The sequence below is a fragment of the Miniopterus schreibersii genome (assembly GCF_964146895.1).
Source record: "Miniopterus schreibersii genome assembly, chromosome: 7".
Classification (NCBI taxonomy): Eukaryota; Metazoa; Chordata; class Mammalia; order Chiroptera; family Miniopteridae; genus Miniopterus; species Miniopterus schreibersii.
The window spans coordinates 66,681,956-66,708,713 of NC_138108.1; the positions used below are offsets into that span (position 1 = coordinate 66,681,956).

At 36.5% G+C, this 26,758-nt stretch overlaps 1 protein-coding gene across 1 annotated transcript in view; it reads right to left on the reverse strand.

The window, feature by feature from the left end:
- Nucleotides 1–26,274, reverse strand: part of SPOPL (speckle type BTB/POZ protein like) — a 38,208-nt gene extending 11,934 nt beyond the window's left edge. The window contains exons 1-7 of the mRNA XM_081141879.1: nt 26,184–26,274; nt 10,383–10,519; nt 10,103–10,224; nt 9,698–9,849; nt 7,509–7,636; nt 1,374–1,551; nt 1,238–1,293 (exon numbers count right to left, since the gene is read on the reverse strand). Of these exons, the coding sequence (XP_080998005.1) occupies nt 1,238–1,293; nt 1,374–1,551; nt 7,509–7,636; nt 9,698–9,849; nt 10,103–10,224; nt 10,383–10,460 (714 nt within the window). The 5' untranslated portion in view covers nt 10,461–10,519; nt 26,184–26,274. The remainder of the gene's footprint in view (nt 1–1,237; nt 1,294–1,373; nt 1,552–7,508; nt 7,637–9,697; nt 9,850–10,102; nt 10,225–10,382; nt 10,520–26,183) is intronic.
- Nucleotides 26,275–26,758: the final 484 nt, after the last annotated feature.

The following is a 26,758-nucleotide window of genomic DNA, read 5'->3' on the forward strand; positions in this document are numbered from 1 at the left end:
CAAGCAAAGTGAAACAGGCAGGTCTAAGAGGAAAGTATACCCAGTCAAGCACTCTTACATAGGAATAAAACCAAATTTCTCAATTAAAAAGAAGAAAACAAAAACAAAACCTGTAGGCCACACAAAGTGCATCAGTGTGCAGTTTCTGACCTCTACCTTAGAGAAAAATGTCTATTAAGTTTTACTTACTGCATTCCTAAGTTATAATGCAATGCCGAAGATCCTATAACCAGTTTTAAGCAAACGAAGGGTCAGGTATATGAGATAATCCCAGAGTCCACTACACCTCAGAACTCTCTTTTGCAAAATGCCATGTACTACTATCTACTGGCACCTCATCCCTTTGTTTAACACATACTCAAGTCCAAAGGGGACTAGTTCCTTTATAACTCCTATATCTTTGTAAATTTGGTTTCTCTCCCAGGATTAACCAAGCTAAATATCTAACACTAAACAATAGGAAACTCTTCTGACTCTTTGCTGACAATAGCACTTGACACATCACTGATGTCTCCTAATACTTGGAAGTGATCAGAAGGCTGATCATAGTACCTGCCCAGACCAAGAATCAAAGGAAAGGAAGCCTCTAGTTCTGCAGAAAGAATAAAGCTGAGCCCACATAAACTCTGGAGTTGTCCAGTTGGAGCACTAACGATCACAATTAATGTAACCAGCAAAAGAATCAACCTCTGATCTTTAATCTGACATTTCAAGAAGACAGGTGACAGAGAAAAACACCTGGGAAAACCAAATAAGTAATATCTGGATGACAGTTAATGTAAAATAATGTAATTTATGCCATTTTTGTTAAATATTCTAATAAATACCCACCTATATTAGTGGTTAACAAAATGTAGGCATTATTTTTGCTCTAGAAAACAAATTCCAAAATCAACTCATAAAGTCTAGAAAGGAGAAATATATTTCTTAACCAGAGAACTCCCAAATAACTATGACAAGAACAGTCCTTTGGATAACTACTCCTTTGGATAAGAAAAGAACTGCCTACTTATTTTCCTTCCAAATGTGCATCAAAGAGCTGCTATCTGGAATAGTCACCTGCTTTAGGCTACATCTACTGTTCTACTATAGAACCCATTTTCCCCATCTTTCTATTTTTTTCTCTAAAATCATAGTATAACAATTGAGGAACATGCACTATTACTTTTAAAATATAGATTCTACTATTCTACTTATGCACAAATTCATTATTAGCCAGCCCTTAAACTATGATTACCTTTTTGCTTTCTTCCATTTCATGTTCGAACATTGCATTAAAAACTGGGGATCGAGCTGTAACAAGATTAAGCATCATTATTTAATGCACACATTTATAAAAGAAATGTACTATATTACCCAAAAGTAGAAAGTACCTGCAAGTACAGATTTATGAGCTTTAAATTCGTGTCCTCTCACAAAAAAACTGCAATCTGTAAATCTTGTGTTTTCCCAGAGATTACCTAAATCTTCTGCTAGTCGACATTCAGGCACCTTCAAAGTATTTGTATTAGTATGCCCTGATATATTTATTGAATCTTGGACCACACTCACCTAATAAAAAAGGGACAGTAAGAAAAACACTTTTACAATTTAGTATCAATAATTAGTTACTAAGACTACATTTAAATTTCTTATCATTAAAATCATTTGAATAAATTAAATGTACTGCTGATAAAAAATGCTAATGCTTGAGAACTGAATTTAAGAATACAATTTAAAGGAGAGAAATAATATAAAAAATTTTGAAACAAACTAGGTCATTTTCAAATGCCTTTTTTATGTAAATAAATGGCTTGTTGATTGTTTGGAATAGTTCATTATTGAAATAATTACAAAAACTATTTTTCAACAAGAAATATAGTATGTCAAATTCAAAGACAGAGAAGAAATTATGAGGTGGAGGAAGAAATTTCCTTCATTTTTATTTTCTCACACTACAGACCTATTAACCTTTAAAGTTTATTATACATAGTAAACACATCATCACACTTATAATAAATTTTTACAGTATTAAAAAAGGTTGTAAAACTACAGTCTAAGATATGCAATTTGGAAAGTATTTTAAGTGCTATTCCTACATGTTTCAACTCTGGTAAAATTGATTTAAATATATAGTTAAATTGATTAAAATTTTAAAGTATAAGAATTCTCACAAAAGCAACTGTAGTGCCCTGGCCAGTTTGGCTCAATGGTTAGAGCATCGGTCCACTGACTGAAGGGTCACAGGTTTGATTCCTGCCAAGGGCATGCACCTCGGTTGCAGGCTCAATCCCTGGCCCTGGTTGGGGCTCATGCAGAAGGCAACTGATGGACGTGTCTCCCTCATATCTATGTTTCTCTTTCTCCCTTCCTCCCTTCCCCCCACCCCAAAAATAGAAAAAATATCCTGATGTGAGGATTAAGAAAAAATGAAGTAATTTTTAAAAAAAAGAAACTGTAGTTACTAAAAGTTAATGGGATACTTTTAAAAAATCAACAGTAATACAAATATGATATAGTTTGATTTAGGCCTTTTATTTACCTGTTAACTAATCAACAAAAAGTGATATAATTACAACAATGTTTTTATACAAACTCCAATGTATTATGGAGTAAATTTATCTCTCATGAAGATGACCACTATCTATTGTATATAAGTCTAACACAACACATTTTTAAAAAATGTATTCTACTATCGGAACTTCAAATTATATTTAATAAATTGAAGAAAATACTACTTCAACAAGTAAAGCATATGTTTCAGAGTAATGAACCATTTTTTACAGAAGTGCTATATTAGTTATCCATTGTTTTAAGCTGCTAAGTTTTGTGGTCATTTTTTATGCAGCAAGAGGTAACTGTGTTCATTTATTTATTTTTAAATATATCTTTATTGATTTCAGAGAGAGGAAGGAAGAGGGAGGGAGGGAGATAGAAACACCAATGATGACAGTCACTGATCGGCTGCCTCCTACACGACCCTGACTGGGGATCAAGCCCACAACCCGGGCATGAGCCCTGACTGGGAATCAAACCGTGTTCTCCTGGATCAGAGGTTGATGCTCAACTGCTGAGCCATGCCGGCCAGGCAACTGTGTTCATTTAAAAACATTTCATATGCCTTTTATTAAATAAGAGTAGGAAAAATAAGGACACGTATAAATAAACTATGTAGAAAATGTAAATTACAGATAGATAAATTGGAGCAAACTACCAACATGCTAACACTGAAAGTATAATAATAATCCAGTATAAAATACTTGGAGAATATTAAATCTCAGAAGCTCTCATTCACCTAGACGTATAAACACGTACCTCATGTGAATGAATGGGCACTTCTAAAGAAATATTTTATTTTTTGAGGTTTTTTTATTAATCGTTTTGTTTTTCCAATTTGCATTATTAACCCTTTGGAATCATGTGTCATAGATATCTGCCTAATCCAATCAACTTATTTGGTTAAAAGTTTACAAAGTGAGATCAAGAGAAGGTAACTAAGGTGTCCTAAATCACACTGCTAGTCAATATCAGAGGAAGACTAGACCTATACCCCCCAGATTCCTTTTTCTTTAGCACTCTTAGTACTTATTGCACAATATTTCTTTGGATATATTTTTTTTAAATTAGTAGTACTAGTTTAATGCAATTATGATTCAGAAAGGATTAATCACAATAATCTTGTGAGATATTTTTCTAAATATAAGCATCAAAATATTGTGTATTCTATTCTATTTTTTTAATTATTCAAATAGTTTCTAAAATTTTAATAACTAAAAAACAGAAAAAAATATTACTAATCCTTAGTTGATTGTCTTGTTACAGCACACATTATAACTTGATACATAAACCAAATATGTTGGTGCTAATACTCAGGGGTTAGTTAGGGATCAGTTTTTTACTGCATAAGATGGTATTTATTTGTTCATAGAAAGCATTTCTCTTGAGATTTCCAGACAGCAGGAACTGCATCAGTTCAATTACTTGCACAAAGTATACAATGGAGTTATAAAAATGTGATGATATATTTAATTTAGGAATGGATTTCTTAAATTCTATTCACTGCATATTATTCTAACTCAAAATAGTATATTTAATGTAAAGATTTGGCAAAAATCAGGTAACAGGAGATATAAAAGCATCAAAAAATAAAGCCATTATCAGGCTAGACGGTGACTGATGTTACATTTGTATTTTGTGTATGTAATTATAATTCAAAAGAATTTTATATTATTTTTTTAAATGTTTTTTATTCATTTCAGAGAAAATAATTCCCTAGCGGGAATCAAACCTACAACCCTGGCATGTGCCCTGACCGAAAATCAAACTGTGACCTCCTGGTTCATGGGTCGACGCTCAATCACTGAACCATGCTGGCAGGGCAAGAATTTATATTATTGACATACACATCTACATAGTATTGTCATAGCAACCAAAAAATTTTAACTAAGACATTTCATACTCCAAAGGGTATTCAAGGGACTACTGACAGAGCAGAAGTTAATAATCTAATAAAAACTGATACGCCATGAATTCTGGTAATTATTTTCTTGATACCTATAATTAAGAAATTGGTTAAAATTTTAGTATTTCTCTGGTATATATTCAAATATGGGTAATAAACATTCTTACTGAATGGAACCTAGAGTAAAAAATTCAGAAAAAAGGCTGAGATTCTTTCCTGAGGTTCAAGTGTTGTTCTTTCAAAATAAAAGGGGAAATGCACAATATTCAAAATTGACTATTGCTGCAAAGCCTCAAACTCATCTGATAGCTCTTTTTCCAATTTGCTTTCTGCTCAACACTAAGAATACAATTTAGGCTAAAGAGGAACATGTGCAGGCTCTAATCAACTATAAGTATTCTGAAAACTGGGTCTCCTCTAGCGTGGACTTAAGGTGATGACTGGTTCGAATTTTTAAAAATCTCAATTCTCCAAATTAATTCTGAGAGCTAGGAATTTACAAAGGTATATAAGCACTACAAATTTTGCCACTCTAATTACCTACCTACCTATCCATCTCTCACATTGGCACCAAAGTAAGAAACTTTCAACGGTACGATTTCACATGTTATAGAATAGTAGGTCTCAGACTTTTTGACTTTCATAAATAGGTATCCTTTTTTAAAATCTAGGTGACAAAAACAATGCTGTCAACTTTTCATTTTGCTATGAAAGAACTTTTTGGAGAATAAAACCCAACTTCCACCCATCACCACAAGTATTTTAAAATGGAAAGAATACCTTAGAACAGAAAAATAGGAATCTTTCTAAATGAAATGTTAATTTTATGAAGCACTCATGTGTGTGTGTGTGTGTACTTCCCCTGTATATCATGGAATGGCATGTGTCCACAGACTATGAGACTACTAAAAATATTTTGGATTTCAAAAGATAAATTAACCTAACCAATTTTCTATTTTCCCTACTTATTCCTCAATTCCTGCCCTCCGCATCACTTCGGGAGAGAAGGGGCAGAGCTGTTTACACAGCTAGAAGTTTCTACTGCTGGCTACTTGATTACAGTACGGAACTTGCAAGATTAAGTTACGTCTTGCACAAAAAGGGTAGCACCGAACTGCCTTACCTGTCTACAGCACCACTTGCAGGGGAGGGGGAGGAGGTAGATCTTTACGTAGGGCAGTGCAATGCTTCCTCCTCTTCTGCAAGCAGTGCTGGAGATGCTGTAGAAGGAAGGGCATCAATGAGAGGTGTGGAAGAAAGAAATGGTGGAGGGCATGAGGAATGTTTGTTCAAAGTACTTTTTGCCTTCCTATGCCTAATATGGTGCCCAGGGTATAAATGTCTACATTGATAAAAAGGTACATATTACAGTATTCAAAACTGAATCTGATCAATGCCAACTTAAAATGTATGTCATGGTGGGTTCTATTTTTAAGGTCACTAGTGTGCATGATCTAGAATGCTAAAAGTACATTAAAAAATGTGTATTAGAAAAAATAATTTCAGCCTTCATTCTGAATTTCTTGGTTGTCTAGGTTCCAATAAAACATGCTTAGGAAAATATCTGTAAACAATGTTTCAATTCTCAAAAAAGAAATATTACCTTTAGAAGTTAACAGTAAAAGTCTTCACAAAAAGACTTAGCTTTAGTAGGTTTTTAATTGGTTTATATAGCTTTTAAGGTCCTTTAAATTCTAAGATTACAAAATTTTTAAAAATTAACATACTAAAATTTAAGGTAACTATGAAAATTCTGGAAGACTCTGTATTAAGGATGCTAAAATTTTAAAATAATATGACCTATATTTATTTAGAATACTTCTTAGAATATCTACCTATTGATAACAAATGCTTTAGCTATTTTTAAAAATTATTTAATAATCAGCTCTGCCCAAGACATTTGTGGTATGTACTTTATCAACCAAATAATTGTATTCGTAACAAACTCATCACACAGTTCATTTAACTTGTCTAAGTGAAAATAAGGTACACTATATTTGCACTATGTAGTCTCTGGGGCCATATTTCAATTATTCCTCTAACACAGCATAATGGCATACAATTAGTTTGTAATCTTTCCAAGAAATTTTACATGTTTTCTGTAAAGAAATTAAAGCTAACTTAGTAGTTAAGGAAGTTTTTAAGTTTCCAAAACACTCATCTGTCTACAATAACCTATTGAAATGTACAGGGTGTCCCAAAAAAATGTATACACTTTTTTTTTCTGATAGCTCAATTGGTGTTTCTTTCTTTTCAGATTTAACTCACTGGAATTAATAATTATTCAAAGTGTGCATACATTTTTGGGGGACACCCTATATTTAACACTGAATTTATTTAAGTATAATCTATCATCTGTCTTTCTATGAAAATGATCAACTACTTTGACACTTTTTGATAAAATTATGTAACTGATGCATATTCTCTATAAACGGTACTGGTAACATAAGATAATCCTTGAATTCAATCCAAAGATGAATCTCAACAATTTGTATAGATAAAACTATATAACAATAACATGCAGACATGGGGATACTTAAAAATCTGAGAAGCTATTGCTAACAACATCATTTGATTAAATAAGCCCAACTACTTGAATGAATAAAAAGCTTCCCAATCTTTTTCAGGCACTTTACTGTTCAAAGTATGGTTTCAAACTGATAAATAAATAATAATGTTTTAATGTTTAATATGATCAACCTGAATATGACAAAAAATATTCACCATCTACACCGGAATTATTCAGGATGAAGATATTTACATTTTTCATATAAAGATATACATATCCATAGCCCTCCTAAGAGAAAGAAATGTTTAGTATGTGTTAGTATAACTGCATACACAATTTATAGCTAGAGATATGAGATTTTTTTCACAGTGAGCTACTATACTGATTTCTAAGACAATCTAATCAGCCTAGTTTACAAGTAAAATATTTTCAAATGATACCTTATCAATTATCCCAATTACTATTTTTTGTAATACAACCAAAGTTGTTGTGGTTTATATTTTTGCTTTATCACTAAATATAACCACAAAGTTCCTTGAAATAAAAAAATGTACCCACCTCACAAAATAATGTAAGCTTGTCATCTGGTAAAAGACCATTAGCTTCATCAAGCAAAAAATCCCTTCGAATGAATTTTTTAAAACCCCAGTCCTTCCCTTGTACAAATCGATATGCTCTTTGGCTTTCTGGTGAGAAATAGAATAGAAGTTTAAATAAAACAGGTACCCAAGAAACATTTTTGTTAATGATAACATAGGTAAATGAATATGCAAAAATAGTAAAAAGTATAGATATTTGTGTTCATAAATAAAATGTATCAAAGAGTTACATCAGGTAGAACCAGATCATTCCTCAGCACTACTCAAATTTTGGCTATCAAATGAGCTCACTTTCAGATTCCTGGATCTCTAGGTAGAAGAAAAGCCAGATTCTTGGAGAAGAAAGATTTAGGCCCTGTAATAAAGTAGGATCAAAATGCACTGGCACAGGCATACTGCTCATTGTCTACCGTCAGAACCTGATTAGAAACATACCTCCCATTTCCTTCTTCTCCCTTTAAAAACAAGATGCTCTAAGTCACCAGGAAATCCTTTAAACTTTCCTGGGACATCCATCCCACTGACTTAAGGTTTACTGAACCAGAAGATATCCATTAACTGGTGAAAAAGCTAAGTAAGGTCCCTTATCATTCCCAGGTCTTTAGACATAATCCCCTAAAAACAACTTTTGTAAAAGTCTAAAAGACGGTTTTTACTATAATTTCTAAAAGATTTAATAAGTAAATGTCTGAAGTAAATGTTTCAAATGCCTATAATAATATATAACTGTATACTATGAAATATACAAGATCCTCTACAGTTAAGGAAGTATTCACTGTCTGTTACACAAAAAATTAATTGGAGGTAGAAACCAGTAGTAAATCTAATTGAAACACTCCAGGTTACAGACTGTGTGTATCCCATCAAAATTCTTATGATGAAACCATCCCCTCCCAATGTGATGGTATTAAGAGGTCAGTGATTGGGATTAGATGAGGTCATGAGGGTAGAGCCCTGATGAATGGGAATGCTGCTCTTATAAGAGACATCACAAAGTTCCCTGACCGCTTCCACCATGTAAAGACACAGTGAGAAGTTCATAGTCCACAACCCAGAAATGGCCTTCATCAGAATCTGACCATGGTGGCACCCTCAATTTGGACTTCTCAGCCTCCAGATCTGTGAGAAATAAATTTCTGTTTATAAGCCATCCAGTCTATGGTACTTTGTTATTGCAGCCTGCACTAAGACACTCCACTGTCTTAAATGCCAGACAATGTGAAAATACATGTGAAACTGTATTACTTTGGCAATAAAAGATATTTAGCCTGGTCAGTGTGCCTCAGCTGGTTGAGAGTCGTCCCATGGACCAGTTTGATTCCCAATTCGATTGCCAGTCAGGGCACATGCCTGGGTTGTGGGCTTGATCCCCAGTAGAGGGCATGCAGGAGGCAGCCGACTGATGTTTCTCTCTCATCAATGTTTCTATCTACCTCTCCCTCTCCCTTCCTCTCTCTGAAATCAATAAGAACCTATTTTTAAAAAAAATTTTTAAGAAGATATTTAAAAATGTGTATTTGGTGGAGGTTATTTTGTAATAATGTTACTTGATTCTGTGATTCACTTTTACAAAACACTTAAAATTTAACGCAGTTCATGATATATTGCACTACTTTGCACATTGTACATCTCTATTATGAAGCTCCAGGCTATATGATTTCAGCAAGTTATATATGTGAAGCTTGAAGTGAATGTAACAAGTCTTAAGACTAAGAAAAACTGACTTCTTTTCAGTGGTCAGGTCTATTAGTCAAAAAAATTCCAGAGACAAACTACCAAGACACTTAGTATCTTTCACAATATTCTTCAGATTTTATCTGGTAAAAATTTCAAGGGAGAAGAGAAATATTTACTGAACTATTACATATGCCAGGCATTGAACCAGGCACCTTGTACATAACAGCAACTATGTTTTCAAGTGACAAGTGAATGTAATTTTAGAACATGAGAAAATTAGTTTTACATGTCTATGAAGTCTAAGACTTATTAGTACAAAAACTATAGCTCTATACTGGTGTTGAATGGCCAAATTAGATGTTTTAGGTTAAGTGGATTTTAGTGGGAAGAAATATCCTAAGTTTTTGTAGGCAAAAGTGTAGAAGTTACAGCACGTAGTTAGAGACTTCAATCAGTTTGCAAATCACTCACCCATTGCTTTTGTTTCTTCCCTTTTAGCGTTCAGAAGAGAAAATTTGAATTTTGCTCGAACTTCACTTTTTGGGCAGCTGACTAAAAGCAAATATAAGGACAAGTAGTCTTTACTTTCATCATCTAATCCCTTTGGATTTACCCTCAGGCACCTAAAATAAAACAATAGGCTCACATGGAGGAATGGAATACTTGAAATAGTCAAAAAAGAGAGGCAATATTGAAATCATTTGTTAATATCCCATCAATATTCCCCAAATTCTTCACAATTCCCTATAATATTAGAAACTTCTTACAAATTTAATATAAAATAGACTAATATCTATTCAGGAACAGTAACAACAAAACAATAAAGTAGCCAATGATAACATCAAAAACAAAACTCCAATCAAACAAAAATCTTACCATTTCATTTTGTCGCTTGGGCTAGATGAGAATGTTGAACTTTTTAACACTTCACCCATTTCTTCTCGACAAAAACTGAAGTTATTAATGGTCCACATGTAGGAAAATTTTACTACTTTAACCTAAGAGATTCAGAAAAATACTTTCACAATGAATTTTATGCTTTTAACCTGTCACATGTTAAATATCCTACAACCCAGTCTTTTAAGATTTCTAATAACTATACCAAAATGCTTCATAATATTCTCAAAATACTATAAAATTTGTAAATGGCAAATACCTGTGTATAACACCAGCTTTCTGCTATAGGAGCAGTAGACATATCTCCAGGAAGAGGTGGGGTGGGTTCCCGAGACATTGCCACTTTATTGCAGTCTTCCAAGATCTATGCAATATCCCACACAGTTGAGTACTTTACTACAAAGAAAAGAGTTTCATTTACTGATCAAAAAGTTTGACTAAATCCAGGGAAGAAATATTTAAACAATCATAAAACAGCCCTAGCCAGTTTGGCTCAAGGACTGAAGGGTGCTGGGTTTGATTCCAGCCAAGGGCATGTACCACGTTTGCAGGCTCAATCCCCAGACCAGGCGGGGCCCATGCAGGAGGCAACCAATCAATGTGTCTCTCTCACATCGATGTTTTTCTCTGTCTCTCTCTCTCTCTCTCTGAAAAGCAATGGAAAAAATATCCTCAGACAAGGATTAAAAAACAAACAAACAAAAAAGAAACAATCATAAAACAATCACATGGGAACATAGGAGGATTTCATTATTTTTATAATTCTAAAGAAATTAAATCAGCCGTTGTAGCATAACACTAGAAACATAAACAGACCTAATACTTGTAGGTAAGACATTATGTTATAAAGAGAAACTTACCAAAATAATACGAATCAAAAACTACATAGCCTAACAGTACAATCATAAACATGAAATCACAAACATGGAAACAATAACATTCACTTTCCTTCATCTTTTCATTGACATATTTGCAAAAATCCAAAGGGTTGTAAAGTCACAGGAGCCCCAGAAATTACAAATATTAGTCACTCATCTGGTAGATCCCAAAGTTTTGACCAACTAAAACACAGAAGGGACCTAACTGGTAATGCTGTGTAAGAAGAATTATATACATTTCCACAAAAGTCTAACTCTACCTCAGACAAGTACTCTGATAAGATTTCAACCCTATCAGATAATATGTACCATATCATAAAATTTCCTCCCAGTTAGCTGTTTTCATACTACATCCACTGGATGCATAATTATTTCCTCATAACTTGGCCAGGACATTAATAACTAGATGATTATGCTTTGTAACTTGGAAAGTCAATAAAGGAGGCAAAATACAAGAGCTATATGAGTACTTTGCAGTGGTAAAGGTGGGGGGTGTTTCATGATTACATTCCAACATAGGAAATCAAGTCTGGAGAACCCTCTTTTCATTTAATAATAATTAATGAGGAAAGAAAACCACATGACTCCTATAAAAATAAACTATGAGAGGGAAAAAGGGGAAGGATTTCATTCAAAATGGAGAAGAAAATATTTGCTCTATGCCTATACCCAATGAAACAGTGTGAAATGAGAAAACAAAGACCAAAGACAGGCACCTGAAAGATACATAGAATCAAAAAGACCTATAAAAGATATGAAATAATTTTAAACTACAAATGAAGCACATTAAATATCTGCAGTAGACTTGAAGTAGTGGCCTCGTGTTGCAGATGAACCTTGTTCAGCCCTGCCCTATCCTATCTCTTGGTTGTCTCTCAAACCTTTGTTCTTGTCCAAGGAGGCTATTATTTTTTAATAGATCTCAAGAATTAAACATATGCCAGGACTTGTCAGTGCCCCAAATGGGAGGATGTCAACACCTAGATACAGGATGATTGGCAACCATGCTCTCAGGAAGCAGCTTTTAATAGTATGCAAATATATATAGTCCTGTGCGACCACAAGAGTAAGCCCTGCTACCTACCAGAGCCAGGTGATCTGGAGGTGTCCCTGGGTAGCAACTTCAAAAATAGGGGCTCAAGATGTGTATAAAACTCTTTTCTGGGAGATACCAGAAAGAGGAGCAAAGCAGAGGGAGAGCACCAAGAGGGTGCCCAGAGCCTACAATCCTTGAGAGCAGCTATAAAGGACACTAGACATGTGTCAAACCTGAAGGCTGCCCCTCAGGCGAAAGCTCCAGGACAAGCAAAGAGGTCTCTTTCACAAAGACTGAGAGGTGTGCTTCAGTTTGTTATCTGTGCAGTGTGCTGGGGCTGGTAGCAGGCTAAATAAAGAACAGGATCCAGGGATTTGGAAGATAAATAGCAGAAAACACCCAATTAGAGCAGCAAAATAAATAAATAAATAAGAACAGTTAAGTGGACTTCAGGGGCAACATAAAGCATAACATCCTCTGCATTAGAGGGGTACCAGAAAGAGAAGAGAGAAAAGCAAGAAATTGAGAACATATTTTAAGAAATAATGACTAAAAACTTCCCTAACCTGGTGAAGGTAAAAGACACACAAGTCCAGGAAGCACGGAGTCCCAAACAAGATGAATCCAAAGAGCCCATACCCAAGACACATCATAATTAAAATGGTAAAGGTTAAAGACAGAAAGAAAATCTTAAAAGCAGGAAGAGGAAGACAACTACTTAAAAGGGCACTCTCATTAGATGATTTCTCAAAAGAACATTTCAGGCCAGAAGGGACTGGCACAAAATATTCAAAGTGATGAAAAGCAAAAACCTATAACCAAGACTATCATACACAGCAAGGCTATCATTTAAAATTGAAGGATATTGAAATAAAGAGCTTCCCAGTCCAAAAAAACTAAAGGAGTTCATGACCACCAAACCAGTATTACAAGAAATGTTAAAGGAACTTACTTAAGAAGAAGAAAACAAGACCCATATACATGCTGTATATAAGAGACTTACTCAGAACAAAAGATACACACAGACTAAAAGTAGAGAGATAGAAAAAGATATTTCGTGCAAATGGAAACAAACAAAAAGGCTGGGGTAGCAATACTTATATCAGATAAAAAAGACTTTAAAACAAAAGCTACAATAAGAGACAAAGACTATTACATAATGATAAAGGGATCAATACAAAAAGTAGATATAACCCTTGTAAACATTTATGCACCCAACATAGGAGCACCTAAATATATAAAGCAAATCTTTTTTTTTTTTTTTGAGAATTTTTATGAGTTTATTTGAGCCAAACTGATGACAATTGCCAATATAAGGCAAATCTTGATGGACATAAAGAAAGACGTCAACAGTGATATAGTCATAGTAGGGGATTAAAACACCCCATTGGCACTAATGGATAGATCTTCCAGACCAAAAAATCAACAGAAAACAACGGCCTTAAAAGAACCACTAGACCAGATGGATTTAATTGATATTTTCAGAGAATGTCCTGTAAATAAAAGTATACAACACATAGTTTTATGCCTGTTTTCTGCTTTTTTTCCTGAATATGTGTTAAAGTTTCCTGTTACTTTGCATGTCTCATACATTTTGATTAAAAGCTGGACATTTTAGTTAATATCCTATAGTAACTTTGGATTCTGATATTTCTTTGAATTGTATTCTTTTCAGTAATTTGCCGGGGGTTAACTGCATTATTTGTCTTCACCATACTGTGTGGCTGCTGATGTCTATGTTTGGCTTTTTATTTTTTGGCCTGGTTAGCAAAGCTACTGGCTGGCTGGCCCCTTTCCTTCAAACTGGGTTTGCTACTTTTAGCTGACAAAACCACAGGTTCCCCACCCCCAGCCCCAAATCCAATTTACCTATCTGGCAGAAAAGATACTTGGTTTTCCTGGCTAGCCCCAGGCTGGTAAAACTATGCTGGGGGTGTAAAAATGTGAGTTGGATATTTCTTTTACGCAAATTCATAGTTAATAAATATACTGAAAGAGTAATGATTCTCAGGCTTACCAGTTAGACATATATGAAAGGGCCCTGTCCTAGTCAATACTTCTGCCGGTGGCTCTGACATCATGAACCAATTTCAGAAACAATAAACCAAGAGAAGTATTTGCAATGCATATAACACATAAAGGGTTCATTTCCCTAATGTATAAAGAAGTCCTAAAAACTATAAAGAAAATGTAAAGAATATAAACAATACACAGAAAAAGAACTTGACTCATAATTAGACAACTACTAATTAAAACTAAATTAAGAAGTTATTTTTTAACCTATCAGACTGGCAACAATCCAAAAGATTGCTGAATATAAGCACAGGCACTCTCATATATTTCTAGTGGGTACATAAATTGTAAAGTTGATTTAATAATTTCCCTGTTCATTTTTTATGGTGAAATTTCTGACAAAAGAGGAAGCAAATGATAATAAGTAGCTGATCATTTTATGTAAAAAAGCAGATAGAGTTATTTGATGTCAATGAGAATCATTTATATGGTTCCTGACAACTAAGAATGATTTCAACCCTAGCCGGTTTGACCCAGTGGTTAGAGCGTCTGCCTGAGGACTGAAGGGTCCCAGGTTCAATTCTGGCCAAGGGCACATAGCTCAGTTGCAGGCTCGCCCCGCTCTGGGCCCATGCCAGAGGCAACCAATCAGTTGAGGATTAAAAAAAACACGAGAGAAATCAATTGAAGATTAAAAAAAAGAGAGAGAAAAGAAATGAAGCAAAATGACCCAGGAAGAGCAATGTGTAAGGAGACCCTGGATTTTAATCTAGCCTTTTCTGAAATGAAGTAATATGTAATCAAACTAGACTTACTAAAAGGAAGCTATTGCCATCTAATTGCCAGCCCTACCTCTCTTACAAGGAAATGCTTTGCAAAACCAACTGAGTTGTTCTTGTACCTCACAGGAACTCTTTAAGGACATGAATGCCATCTCAGGTCCTCTGCTGATGAGTTAATAATTCCAAGATTCTTACAACTAGCAATAATCAGTAAATCAGGGGTGGGGAACATCCGGCCCATGGGCTGTACACAGCCAGAACAATCATTTGGTCTGGCCCTGCCAAGGCCTCACCACAGAGGAGCAATTCCAGCCATCACATTAGGGGTGGGTTAATTAAATGTTTGACCAAATATAGCAGGCTAATTTTTAAGTTGATAATTTTGTATAGGCCACGAATGATATTATAAATACCCAAATGGTCCTTGGCAGAAAAAAGGTTCCCCATCCCTGCAGTAGATGAACATGAATATGTACAGGTATTTATCAACCTTGGAATAGTGCTTTGCAGCAGTAAGAAATTAAGTCAGATATAAAAATATTAGCTATAAAAAGGCACATAAAAATGTTGAAAAGGGAAAACTATGGGCTTATCTGTAGTTATGAATCTAGACGTGTTTTAATAGAAGAAATCAACAACTAATTATGATGCCCAAAAGGTACAAGAATGGTGATTCACTACATGTGATTCTAACAATCTGCATTCATTGAGGGATGTGAAGAGACTAACCACAATCCTAACACTGAAAAGACTACACAGGCAGAAATCAAAATTTTTTGCATCCTTGGTTTTCAGTATACAATTTGATATGAAAAATACATATTAGCAACACTGCCTCTGGGACACAAGGAAAAAATCCATAAATAACAAGAAATTAAATATAAAAACACTATGCTGTGCGCATGAGATAAAACTTTCTCATTTTACTTTCAAAGTTCTGAAAACTGAGAAAGCTCTACTGTGTATAGTGTTTCCCTTATTTAATGAGTAGCAAAACCTCACAAAATAATGAATGAATGAAGTATGCCAAGTCAAGTAAAAGCAAGTACATTTCAGCATTGTGTAATTAAAGCTTTGGGCCAGTGTTGCAAACTCACTCAATAAAAGAGCCTATAAAACTTTTCCCCAGCTTGCAAAACCTTCAACCCTTTCCCATGTTTAGCAATAGTTAGGCAGAAATGCACCATTTGTCAGAAAGCCAGTAAACTATACAGTGACAAGGCAACCAGAATTATCCGATGGGTTTGGTGAAAATAAACATGTCTCTATTACTTTCCCTTGGTGTGCACATGGGAGGAGTATGAGGGTATGAGTGGGAAGAGGAATTAGATTTTTTTTTAAAACTAGCCTATCCACAATGCAATACCCCTTTACACTCACCAGGGTGGCTAAATAAAAGTGAAAATATCAAGCAAATACTGCAAAGTAGTTTGAACAAATGGAACTCTCACTACTGATGAGACTATAAAAATTGGTACAACCACTTTGGGTAATATGTTATATACTAAAACTAAACATAAACACACACTATGGCCCAACAATTTCACTACAAGGTACATATCCTAAAGAAATGCTTACATATGTACCAAAAGATATGTACAAGAATATTCGATAGGGGCACTACTCATTGTGGCTCAAAACTGGAAACCACCTAGATGTTCATCAACAGTAGAACGAATAAATTATGGTATATACAGTCATAGAAGAGAACACTACAGAGCAACAAGAATGAATAAGCTACTGTTACACACCACATAGATGGATCACATCAAAATAAATGTTTAAGGTAAGAAGCCAGCTACTTGGGTGTTCATGGTGTGTGGTGCTATATGCATGTCTTTGAATGTATATTTCAATAAAAGGTTACTTAAAATTAAAAAGCAAAAAATATTTAATAAATAAGCAACTTTGATGCCTAGATATTCACAATAATAATCCTGTTCCTAAGTGTCATGTTGCCATCATCCTCAATTTGGGACGGAACACTTTTTTGAACCTTCCCTCATGCTAATTTAAGACATTTTTATATTAAAACAAAGAGTGCTATATTAAGGTAATAGAATGTAATAGTCAAATCCTTTTTAGGAGAAAACACTAATTTGAAAAAACTTTTAACACCTAAGTTCTCTCCCTCCACCACTGCACTACCTTCATCACACTTGATCTTCATCTCTCTTCTATCTGTGAAGTGGTCACTCTTTTCTGCCACTTATTTAGTAGAAACATTTGAAAATTAATCACCTTCCCTTGCAGGGTAGTTGTGAGGATTAAAATAAATAATAATAAAAAGAGTATAGCCAAGTAGCTCAGTTGGTTAGAACATCATCCTGATATGTCAAGGTTGCAGTTTCAATAGCCGGTCAGGGCACATACAGGAATCAACCAGTGAATGCATAAGTAAGTGGAACAAATCAATGTCTCTGACTCTTCCTTCCTTTCTCTAAAATAAATCAATTAATTTTTAATTTTATTTTTTAAAGTGTGTGTATATAACGATATCAGCACTATGCCTAAGCACTCAATGACTAGACAGGATTAATAACACCTCAATAGTAAGTCTGTAAGTCAAGGGCTACTCCCAGTTCATCAACTGTAAACACAAAACCTGGCATTTAATGGTTGGTTAATAACTATTTGTGGAGTAGATGAATATGAGCTCAAAACGGAAAAAGAACAAAATGAAAACAAGGCAAAAGTGGGAATGTGGGGAAAAATCAAGAAGTTCAAAGAAAGGTCAGAACCTATTTTTGTTATCTGGGTATATAGCAAGATTTTTAAATCTCAAGATGAAGCAACAAAATCATATACATATAAAACCATTAAAAATAAACAAAAACTGCTTCAATATTACTTTTCTTCCGTATACTTCATAATGCAGAAGTGGGATGTTTTAAAACATGTTTCTTTAATATTGGAACCCTTTAAAAATATTTCTGAATAAATTCCTTATGAAGTTGACAGGAATCATAAGTATATTACAGGTTACTTTTAAGACATCATCACAGCACATCAATATTCTGACTAAATATGTCATAACAGATGAAAGAACAGATTTCAGCTGAACCTATAAGTATTATTTTTATGAAAATAAAAATGCAATTTAGATATCAAAATTGTCAAGACTGCAATCTTACTTTATTTTCAAAGACAAATCAATAAAATATTTTAATCTTCATTTTGTGCACAAAATGTCAATGAATCATTTGATAAGGCCCCTTTCTCCTCCATTTTAAGCATAGCATCTGATATATCTCAGAACAGAAATAGTACTACTGCTTTTCATTAACCAACATTTAGACAAAGCACTAAACTATGTGGAAAGCACTATTCTAAATGTAAATATAACTCATTAAGTTCTTAGAACAGCTCTTGAGATAGGTACTATTATCATTTCCATTTTACAGATGAGAACATTGAAGTAGAAATGCTAACTAAGTAACTTGCCTTAAGTCACAAAGCAAAAGCTTTAAATAGCAGACTGATGCAGTCTTAACCTCTATGCTATGCTACCTGGAGAGCTCTGAAGTAAAGCAGAACGAAACTTATTCTTACTTCACCTGATATTGGGAGGTTAGTTATTTTGAAGACCTTGGGTGTTAACCATAAAATGACATAATACTAATGCCACATTTCATTAATTCTAAGAAACCCATTTTTTTTTCATATTCTAGCATTTCTGAAATTGATGGCATTTTACAATCCCAACTGACAGTGCCCTCCCTCTTTGGGGTACAAAAAATAATGGAGCATATGGTAACTGATGCCAAGTACCATTCAAAACTGATTATCTACACCTCGTGGGTTAGTATTAAGTAGTAAATGAAATAAAATAACTAAGGTACTTAATACTGTATGGTACAAGCGCAGTAAAAAGGGTAGTTCTATCCTTTCAACCAAAATGACCTGAGGAAATTCCATGTAAAGGTATCTTTACACTAGAGTAAGTTGTCAGTTTCTGAGGCCCATGTTCAAAAAACCCTGGTTATACTCCGATAGGAAAAAAAAATTGGTTTCATTACACAATTTGATGAATAATTTTTATAAAGGACTTGGGGTGGAGCAAGGCAGACAGACAAAACAACAGTGGAAGTAAGAAACCTGAGAAAAAAATAATCAACAGTGAAGCATAAATCAAGGCACTCCCAAACACCAGTTGATTCAAGTCAGTTCTCAAATATCATTGATAAAATATTCACACGAAAAAGTAGTTTTGTGTCTTCAAAAATACACTTTGAATGCAATCAGAAATGACCAAATCTGTTTAGTGTGTGCCTATACCCCACTTGAGCTTCTCTAACAAAATTAGACATGACTGAACTGCCATGTTGAATAACTGGTTAACAAAGGTTCAAACCAATCCTAAGAGTTACCAACAAAAAAATTTAACTAAATAAAATTCAATTTATTTAACTATTTGATAGCTTCCTGTGTTGATACTTGCCTGGACAATTTCAGGATGAATTTATATTAAATTTTGTGTTTTGTTTTGTTTCGGTGTTATGAAAACTATTTACCTTTCAAAGGAATTTCCCACTCCAAAACACCAGAAATTATATCCAAATTACATTGGGGGGGAAAAATGCCTTAGCAATTGCACTCTTTACCTTAAAAATCAATTATTTGGGGGGCAGAGAGGATACATGAAAGGAGGAGTACGAGTGTATTTTACACAAGAAAAAAACTTAAACTTGTTTCAGAAACCATACCCAAACAGAAAACAATTTTTTTTAGTTAACAAATCTCAAATAATATTTAAAAAGCATCATACTAATTCTCAGTTTCATTACAACCTTTAGATCTTGCATTACTAATATGTGAACCCTTCTTTTTGGTCTTGAACCGTTATTCCCAATTATTTTTATTCCTGTATCTAATAAAGGATGAAAGCAAATATGAAAACCACAAAGGAGTTTATGCACAGGAGAGAGGGGGTCAGGGAGGGGGGATCTTCTAAGCACATTCGTACTGCACATGTGAATTACAGTATTTCTACCATACTTTTCTTCAGGTATACAAACAACCTATCCCAACCATAGTTTGAAGGTAATGCAATTTTACATTTGTAGATAAATTTTTTACATCTACCTTCTACCTACGTAATCTGTTTCACAACATAATTCAGAATACAATGGTAATAATTGTTCTGGAAAAGGGTGCCTGTCTTTAAAAACCATAATAATATACAAAAAAACTTAGTTCTTACACAAGAATTTAGTAAGATTTTAAAAACTAAAAATCAGGGAGACGGTAATAGCAAAAAAATATTAGAGCCAGTGAGAACTAATAAAAATAAATTTTAAAAGTTAGAATTTTCTTAATATAAAATTTAAGGAAGACTGCCTTAGCAGATGCTTCTACAATAACACAAAGAAGGTATTTCAGAAGCAAGTTTTGATATAGCCCACCTCCTTTTATTTTAAAGCAGATGTCTCCTAGAGCCTTTATTTACTGTTTTTACAATCCATTTTAACTTCATTTTCCCTTCTAACAGACTATTTTTATGAGACTTTGATCTTGCCAATTAAGGTTTTGCCAACTACAGTTTTCTTTAGAAAGTAATCCTTACAGATGAACTGTTTTCTACAATGGTGCAAAAGTAAAGTCTAAGGATGCTGAGATGTTGTGACAACTGAAATAGTATTTAAGGTATCAAGGAACTGTTGTTATTCTACTGAACACCAACGTACCATCACTGACCATATACCTGAGGTTTAGCAGTAAACTCTTAGCAATCCTTATCAAGGCCTTCATTTTTAAGTCTCTAAATTTGAGGAAAAAATTATATGTGTAAAATTTCTCCCATAAAAAAAAAAAAAATCACTGAAACATAAATGAAATACTATTTAAGTAATACTATTAGTTACTTACTGATTCTATAAGTATAGGTGTAATATATAAAATATAAAGCTAACCAGGAAAAAAAAAATAGCACTTGGACAATAAATACAAAGATAATCTTTAATTTTTGAAGATATTCAAAAGACATCTCCATGTTTGGTGACTATGAGTGCTGATAATATTAATTAAAATGGCAAACAGAAAAGAGGTACAAGTTCAAGAGAAAATCTTTTGAAGACATGGCCAACCTCATTAATCTACCATCCATATGCTAGAGCCACAAGTCCTTGCATTTGCATGCTTTCAAAATACCAAGAATATAATTTCTTTAAACTCTTCTACCACTGCTTCGCTGTCTCCACCTCTCCACTAGTCTTTTGGAAACACTCTGCTGAAGTGTCATTTTCCTTAGAAAGCCTTCCCTAATGCACCTTTTCTCTGTGCTTCCAAGGCAACCTGAGTAAAGTGCTATGACAGCTCTGATCACACTACAATAACAGTATTTAATTGTTCATTGCCCCCAGTCTCTGAGTCTAATGACATTCCTAAAAGTCTAGTATTCAATGCCTCATAAGTAGTACTTACAATACATATTCTGGCCCGGCCAGTGTGGCTCAGTAGTTGAGCGCTGACATATGAAACAGGAGATCATGGTTTGATTCCCAGTAAGGGCACATGCCCAGGTTGTGGGCTCCATCCCCAGTGGGGGGCATGCAGGAGGCAGCCGATCAATGACTCTCATCACTGATGTCTCTCTCTCTCTCTCCCCCTTCCTCTCTCTGAAGTAAAAAAAATAAAAAAATAAAAAAAAATATATTGTTTGAATATGTCCTGAATGAGTTTGAGATGCATATAAGAATATCTAGATGTTGATAAATAGAAACACGAGTCGGAGCTCAGGATGGCAGACATGGCTGAGGCTACAGATTTAAGTTTATTCTAAATTTAGGACTGTTGCTTTGGCAGATTAAAACAAAATTCATCATCAAATACTTTACAGATGAACGGACTACTGAGAAATACGTAATTTTCTTCATGTTGCTAAATAAAATGTGTACTTCTTAGTTCCAACTTAAATTTATTTCTCAGCTTCATTCAACATAGTTGATTAGCCACTCCCTCCTTGTCCCCCCCTCCTTTTTTAACAGTCTATTGCCTTGGCCTCAGTGATGCCAAGGAAAATTTCCTCCGACCTCTGGCTACACCTTCTCAGTCTCCTTTACTCCATTTCTTTTTCCCTATGTTTAAATATTGAAGATTCATAGGGGACTATGTCCCTATATCTTCTCTCTCTAAACTTTCTCCTTAGGCAATCTTACCCTCCACCTCCCATACTATGACATCAATTATAAGCTACACTGTCTACTCCCAATTGTATTATGATCAATATCCACCCCCCTCCCAGAAACTAACAAACAAAAAACTACTCCTTTCCCAGTATCCCCTATATTAGGTACAAGAACCACTTACCCTGGAAATCAGCCTTCTCCTCTCCCCAGACCCCCAAATCTAATCCACTACCAAATCCTATCAATTTTACTTTGCAAATATTTGTCAAATCCAGCTACTTTATCTCTATCACCACCACACTGGACCAAGATTCCATCATCTCTTGCCTAAATTGCTATAAAGGCCGAACTCAATTCTACTCAAAGTGGTCAGTGGACCAACAGTTTCACAAACTATTTATTATTAATGGTCTGAGACAAGGTAAAAACTAACAGGAATCATTTAGAAGTTTTTATAGCAATTTGACACTGACACATTCTATTGTGTTACTAAAGTGCCAGTACGTATTAGAAACTAAAACAAACACAAACAGTCCTTAACCAGATAATTTTGAGTAGCACTGGCCTAACTGGTCTCCATTTTTACAGTTAGTTGCTTCTCCAATCTGTCCTCCACAGAGCAACCAACTGAAGTTTTTAAAACAAAAATATAAGTAACTTACTCAGCTGTTTAACGTTCTCCAGTGCTTCCTATTTCTCTTAGGATTAAGTACAAAATGCTTAGCAATGACGGACCATTGTGACCTGCTCCAGTCTCATTTCACATCACCCAGCCTCACATGCTAAGGTCCAGCCACTACAGGACTTTCCAGTTCTAGAAAGCTGAAATCACCAACAATACTTGGGTAACTCCAGTTGCTTCTTAGTCATTTCTTCAGAGAAGCATTCCCTGATACATTAGCAGGCTCCCACTGTCTACAATAAGTTTCCTTTGTGGTAGTAATCACAACTGTAATTGTAATTATTTGTTTAGTTACTTTATTCCCCAACAGACTTTTGCCTCCATGCATACAGGTACACTCCATTCGCATGTGTCACCAGAGCCTAGCACAGTGCCTGGCACAAAATCAGTTGTTCAATAAACTTTTGCTAAGTGAATTAACTCCAAGTCAGGAAACAAAACAGTGAGCTGGACCACCAAACACAAATGCTTTCAGTACCTAGTCATATATAAGACCTAGGATAAGTCTGTATACAGGTGCTTTACAAAAGATAAATCTTTTTAAATTTCCTAAACCTAAAAAGACAGGGAAATCTGTAAAAAATAAACAAACAAACAAACAACAAAAAGGAAAAAAGAAAAAGATTTTTCAGAAAGATGGAGAGCCATGTCTATAGTAATCATCAAGGAATTGGGAAGTCTGAGAGGTGATAGGCTCTACAACCATATTTCCTGGTGCTGCTATTTACTTAGCTGTTTGACTTTGTGGATTGTGGAAGTTAAGTAATCTGTTTCTCAGGTTCCTCATTTGTGAGACAGAGCTATAATAAAGCCTTCTTCAAAGGATTGGCATGAAGTTTAAACAAGTTTATATAAATATCTGAAACAGTGCTTGGCACAGTGTTTTGTCAATGTTAGAGATTATCATTATCTTTAATATTACCATTGTTGCCATATTACCATTGTAGAATTATTATTCTCTAATGAAGTATTTGTCAACCAAGGTTCTGTAAGAATTAAACCCTACAGAAACTGAATTAAGTGACTACTTCCTCAGTCCTCTCTCTCAAGGATGGTACACACAGCTAGTGCCATTTTAGGTACATAGGAGAAGAGTTAATTCATTACATACCTTGGATGCCTTATAGCATTAGGGCTTGATACTCACTGGAACCCTGGTTGGGAAGGGCTCTTTCTTGTGTATCCCCAATGCCTGGCATGAAGTAGGTGCTCATTAAATATTTTTGGAAAGAATGAATATTTACAAAACCAAAGGAGCAGTGCTTAGCACAGAGGAGATGCGAATGCCAATTTTACTGCACCCCTTCAAAAGTCTGATTCTAGAGGAGTCATTTTTCTTGAACCAGAGCTGCCTGTATTATTCAAAGCCAAAAGCACAAAATACAGAAAGTAGAAAAGCCAAGAAACAAATAAACCAATGTTGGCAGGAACCACTTGGAAATAGTAAGAGGTAAAAGATGGGTAGAATTCGGATATGCAGGGGAAAGGGCATAGGTTATTCTAGGCCAGGAAGTAGCACAAGCAAAGGCAGTGTCACCTAAAGTCTGGAGTACATTCCACTGTTGACACAAAAGTGATATTAAGCTATAAACGGCGGGCAAACACCTTTATTCTTATAGTTGCATATGCACATAACTTTATGTGTAAATAGGACAGCAATTTGTGATTTCAAAATTTTACTATTTATAACTTAAACAGTACCTATTTGAATTTTTTAAGTGAGTTGTAAAAAAATGTATTAAGAAAATAATAATTCACAGGAGGCAAACAAATAGGACAAAAACTGTCAGGGTTTTAAAGAGTAAAACTGGGGAAACATCAAGGCATCGTCATGTGAATAACATGTTAAGAGAGAAAAGCCACCAGTCTTCTGAATAAAATCAAAGCTCTATCTTGAGTAGCAATTCAACATAAAGGACAAATGGATGTGAAGAGGCCTTCCAGTTTTGAGTATTTAACTTGTAGTACTAAGATTTGTATCTATAAAATCCTCATTTTCCACTATGATATTTCTGCTAAATAGTTCCGACTTCAATTATTCTCAAAACAAAGGTAAAATTTTTAAATTTCCAAGCAGGTATCTGAAATTGGGGCTGACCTGCTTGTAGCCCAGTAACTTACCTGAAAATAGGAAGCTAAAACTCTGTACTTCTCATACCAGAAGAAATTACTTTATACAGTAACAAAATATGAATCATATCTATATCAAAAAGGGTGTTAAAGGAAAAAGAGCAAAAAGGCAGCTTTCGATTCCCATCTTCCTCTCTCAAAATTAACCTACCAATAGTCAAACCAAGTCAAGAGATAATGATGAAGAACATTATTGGACGCTTACCAAGTGCCAGGCACTGTTGCAATTTACCTGCATTAAGTTATGCAATTATCACCACTTTCTTATGAAATATATACCACTATCCCCATTTTATAGTTGTAAGAATACTGAGGCACAGGGAGATTACATATCTTGCCCAAGGCCAGTGCTGGTAGATGGCAAGGCAGCGGTTTAGATCCTGGCCGTTCAGCTACAGAGTCTGAGCTCTCAACCACCAGGCACCATTTCTCTCAAGAATAACAGGATGATCATTTGAAATACTCCCCTTTTCCCATTATGGCACAAGACATGTAATTTTTCAAGGGATGAACCTTTTACTCCGTAAGTTTCCAGTCTAAGAAGCAGTGGATGCTACTGTAAGTTAAAGCTGGGAAGATGAGTATTTTAATGGAACCATCTAGGCCCAGGATTATTCAAATATAGACAAAGCACCAGAAGACCCAAAAGTACGGCTGAATGACACTGCTCGCAGAGAAAGAAGCCAAAAGTTGGGGTGGACAAAAGGGGAATCTTATTTCTACTGGATCTTCTGCTTTGAGGGAGAAAATCCTATCATCCCCTTCTCTTCATACTACGCGAGTTTACACACTCAAGGAGGGAAGAATTAGGAGAAAGGCAGCAGAAGGGAACAGAAAGGGGGCAAGTCGAGACCTGGACTAGAGCCGCGGTTAGCCTCCCGCACCTGGGGGAATGGGAGGACTCGCGAGCGGGGGATCCGTGCTCGGAGGAGGGAGGCACGGAGTGGTGGCCCAGTGCCGAGGATTCACCCTAACACGGGTACCAGGGTGACAATTCCGAGTGTATACGCTTAAGGTGAGGCAGGGATGTGGACCCCGGAGGGGAGGAATAAATGGGCGGGCGTGGAGCTACAGGGGTACAGAGGAGAACGGGGACCGGGGAGGGCCAGGGGCCAGGCGTGTGGGGTCCTGGCGGGCCGCGGCTGGGGAGTGAATGGGTGCGCGGCGGGCGCGGGGAGGGGGAGTCCCAGGGGAGGGAGAGACTGGCGGGGGAGGGCGGCGCGGGGGGCGGAGGGTGGGGCTGAGGGGCGGGGGAGGAAGGCGAGCCCCGAGGGAGGGGGAGGCTGCGGAGCAGCGGGGTCCCAGGCCAATGGGAAGGGGCGCGGCGAACGGGGAGGCCGGCCGGCGAGTCCGCGGGCCAGCGGCGGGGGCTGCGGCGGGGACCCCGGAGTGGGGGGGGCGCGGACACCTACCCGGACGTGCGGGACCGCGCCGGGCAGTCCCGGCGGCGGCTCCTCTCCGGCTGAGGCGGCGACGGCGGCGGCCCCGAGAGCCCGAGGCGGCGGCGGCCGTGGAAGCAAAGGTGATGGCGGCGAGTCCCTGTGGCGGCCGCCTCCGCCGAGCCGCATCCCTCCTCCCCAGCCCGCCCTCCTTCCCTATCTCCCGGTCCTAAACTTCTTCCCCGGGATAAACAAACCCGCCGCCAGGGGCGGCCGCCTCCGCCGCTCCCGCCCCCGCGCAGCCCCCCCACCCCCCGCCCCGGGCCCGTCCGGGCTCCGGCTTCCGAGTCGCGGTGCCAGTCCCAGCCCCAGCCCGCCAGGGCGCGTGCGCGCGGCGTCGGCGCCGGCGCCGGCTCTCGGGGCTCGCCCGCCCTCCCCCGGCGCCGGGCACTTCCGGGCCAGCCCGGATCTACCGCCGGGGTCTGGAGGCAGCCGCGGCCGCCCGCCGGGGCTCGGCTCCCGGCCCCGCTGCCTGGAGGCGGCGGCCGCGGGCCTTGGCCTGCGGGGACCCGCTCCGGCCCAGCCCACACCTGCCCTTCCCTACCCTA